At 72.5% G+C, this 3322-nt stretch overlaps 1 protein-coding gene across 1 annotated transcript; it reads right to left on the bottom strand.

The window, feature by feature from the left end:
- Positions 1–367: 367 nt before the first annotated feature.
- On the bottom strand, positions 368–3275 carry Ptcd1 (pentatricopeptide repeat domain 1; the record flags this gene model as incomplete). Its single annotated transcript, XM_055605022.1, has 4 exons — positions 368–684; positions 1763–1945; positions 2128–2244; positions 2836–3275. Coding segments are annotated over 4 exons (971 nt in total), but the record flags the coding sequence as incomplete, so codon positions are not given.
- Between the last annotated feature and the right edge of the window lie 47 nt (positions 3276–3322).

Below are 3322 nucleotides of genomic sequence, written 5' to 3'. Positions count from 1 at the left end.
CTGCCGCGGCTGCTCGGGCTGACGCCCCCCGTGCCCCCCCCCCCCCCCCCGACGGAGCACCGTGCCCGGAGCATCTTCTCCCACCCTCCACGCGGCGGGGCCCGGGGTGCCCCCCGCCCCCTCCCCTCCCCACCCGTCCCCCCGGGGAAATAAAGCCTTCGCGTCTCCAACCTCCGCACCCGCCTGTGGGTCGTCTCTGGGCGGGGCGAGGGGCGCAGGGTGGGCACGGGCAGAGGGCACAGGGTGGGCAGAGGGCACAGGGTGGGCATCAGGCGGGCACGAAGCCGTCTAGGGGCGCCGTCCCGCAGGGCAGAGGGCATAGGGTGGGCAGAAGGCACAGGGTGGGCAGAGGGCACAGGGTGGGCAGAAGGCACAGGGTGGGCAGAGGGCACAGGGCGGGCAGAGGGCGCAGGGTGGGCAGAGGGAGGATGGGCAGAGGGCGCAGGGTGGGCATCAGGCGGGCACGAAGCCGTCTAGGGGCGCCGTCCCGCAGGGCCCGCCGCGGCCCGGGCGTCCCCCGGCCGCGCGCCCTCCTCCCCCCTCCGCGTCGCCGTCCCCGCGGTGCCCACGGTGCCCGCGGTGCCCGGGCCCCTCGGTCTCCTCGGCGGGCACCGCCCGCAGCCACTGCTTGTAGTAGGCGCGGAAGCCGTCGATCCTCTCCAGGTACCTGTTCTTCTCCCTGTACTGTGGCACGAGAGAGAGAGAGAGAGAGAGAGAGAGAGAGAGGGGGGAGGAGGCGTCAGGGCGAGCGACGCGGGCACCGGAGGGCATGGTGGCACCGACAACCCACCCCCGTCCCCCCCCCCAACCAGGGCACGGCAGCGGGGGCTTGGGAGGGGAGGGGTCGAGCAGAAGGTCCTGGGATGAGGGGACGGAGGTCGACCAGATGGACGGTGGGGCCAGGAGCTAACAGGGAGGTCGACCAGATGGTCCTGAGATGAGGAGAGGGAGGTCGACCAGATGGCCGATGGGGCTGGTAGATGGGTCGGAGGTCGACCAGATGGACGGTGGGGCCAGGAGCTAGCAGGGAGGTCGACCAGATGGCTGGTGGGGCTGGAGACGCTATGGAGGTCGACCAGATGGACAATGAGACCAGAAGCTAGCAGGGAGGTCGACCAGATGGACAATGAGACCAGGAGGTAGCAGGGAGGTCGACCAGATGGACGGTGGGGCCAGGAGGTAGCAGGGAGGTCGACCAGATGGACAATGAGACCAGGAGGTAGCAGGGAGGTTGACCAGATGGACAATGGGGCCAGGAGGTAGCAGGGAGGTCGACCAGATGGATGGTGGGGCCGGATGATGGGACGGAGGTCGACCAGATGGTCATGGGATGAGGACAGGGAGGTCGACCAGATGGCTGGTGGGGCAGGAAGCTATCAGGGAGGTTGACCAGATGGACAATGGGACCAGGAGCTATCAGGGAGGTCGACCAGATGGCCGATAGGTCTGGGATGATGGGACGGAGGTCGACCAGATGGCCGATGGGGCCAGGAGCTAACAGGGAGGTCGACCAGATGGACGGTGGGGCCAGGAGGTAGCAGGGAGGTCGACCAGATGGACGGTGGGGCCGGGAGGTAGCAGGGAGGTCGACCAGATGGACAATCGGTCTGGGATGAGGACAGGGAGGTCGACCAGATGGCCGGTGGCTGGGACGGTGGTGGGAGGGGCCGAGGGCGGGGCCTCCGGCTGCCGCCGCCGCCGGCGGCCGTCTCTCCCGAGTCCCCGGGTTCGAGCCCCAGCCCCTCCCCCACACCCGCCGTACCCGGTCGAAGGAGGGCGGGTAGCGGGCCGCGAACTCGAGCTGCCGCAGCACCACCTCGTTGGCGGGGACCCCCGCGCGCCGCATGTCCCGGAGGACCCGGATGAGGTAGGCGTAGTCCAGCGCGCGCAGGGCCGCGTGGATGAGCGCGCTGTAGACGTGGGCGTTGGGGGTCAGCCCGGCCCTCTGCGGGGAGGGGGGGTGCGGGGTCAGCGTGGGGGCCCGGGTTCGGATCCCGCCTCCTCCCCGGGTTCCCGGGTTCGGAACCCGCCTACACAGGTTCGAATCCCACCTACTCCTCCTCCCCGGGTTCGGATCCCGCCTCCTCCCCCTCCTCCCCAGGTTCGGATCCCGCCCCCCCACCTCACCTTCAGGTCCGCCAGCAGCTGCAGGCCGTCCCGGGCCCTCCGACAGCCCAAGGCCAGGCCGCAGAAGGTGCGCAGGTCGGGGGTCAGGCCCTTCTTGGCCAGGAGGGGCAGCAGCGCCTGCGGGGGGGGGGGGGGGGGGGGGGGGGGGGCACGGGCTGGTCTCGAACCCGCGGCTGCGGGGGCTCTATGACAGCCGGGCAGGGGCTGGCCTCGAACCCGCGGCTGCGGGGATCCAGGCCCTAAGCGGCCATTGCTGTGGGTGAAAGCCACGCCCACAGAGGGCGGAGCCATCCCTGCCCTATAAAGAGCCATTGCTGTGGGTGAATGCCACGCCCACAGAGGGCGGAGCCATCTCTGCGCTCTTAGCAGCCATTACTGTGGATGGAGGGCACGCCCACTGTGGGCGGGGCCATCGCTGCCCTGTATAGAGCCATTACTGTGGGTGCAGGCCACGCCCACAGAGGGCGGATCCATCCCCCAGGCCGTGGGCGTGGCCAAGCCCAGGCCCTGCTCCCGGCTCGCTCTGAGTGGCTGCGGCTGCGGCGACCACGCCCCGGTGGGCGGAGCCTCCCAGGCTGGTGGGCGGAGCCTCCCCTCTGCTGCCCGCTGGCCCCGGGCGCGCCCTCCCTCGGGGCTGGCGGGTTCGGGGCCGGCCTGGGGCGCGTGGGGCGGGTTCGAACCGGGGGCCCCCGGCGGCCCCGCCCGCACCTTGGCGCCCTGCAGGTCCCCGCGGCGGCTCCTCTTGCGGACCAGCGCGTTGAAGAAGGCGAGGTCGGGCCCCCCGTCGGGGCCGTCGGGCAGGCGCAGCAGCGCGGGTTCGAACCCGGGCTCGCACAGCTCGGCCAGCAGCGTCCGCGTGTCGCGGCGCGGCGGCCCCCAGCGGGACAGGCCGTCCAGGACCCCCGCGGGGCCCCCCAGCGGCGCCAGGAGCCCGGCGGCGGCGGGGCTGGGCGCGTCGGGGCTCCCGTCCCCCGCCTCGGGGCCGCGGGTTCGCGTCCCGCCGTCGCCGCCGCCGCAGTCGCGGGCCGCCATCAGCAGCAGGTTGTAGCTGTGGGGGCCGGGGGTCAGGCCCAGGCCCAGCATGTGACGCCAGATCTGCGGGGGGAGGACGGGGACGCGCTGAGACGAGGCCCGTCCTCCCCCACGTCCTCCCCCCCGACGGCCCCGTCCTCCCTCACATCCTCCCGTCCTTCCC

The sequence above is a fragment of the Psammomys obesus genome, unplaced genomic scaffold, assembly GCF_907164565.1.
Source record: "Psammomys obesus unplaced genomic scaffold, mPsaObe1.curated_primary_1811, whole genome shotgun sequence".
NCBI lineage: Eukaryota > Metazoa > Chordata > Mammalia > Rodentia > Muridae > Psammomys > Psammomys obesus.
Note: the sequence above shows the minus strand (reverse complement) of the source record. Positions and strands in the feature narration are given on the sequence as shown.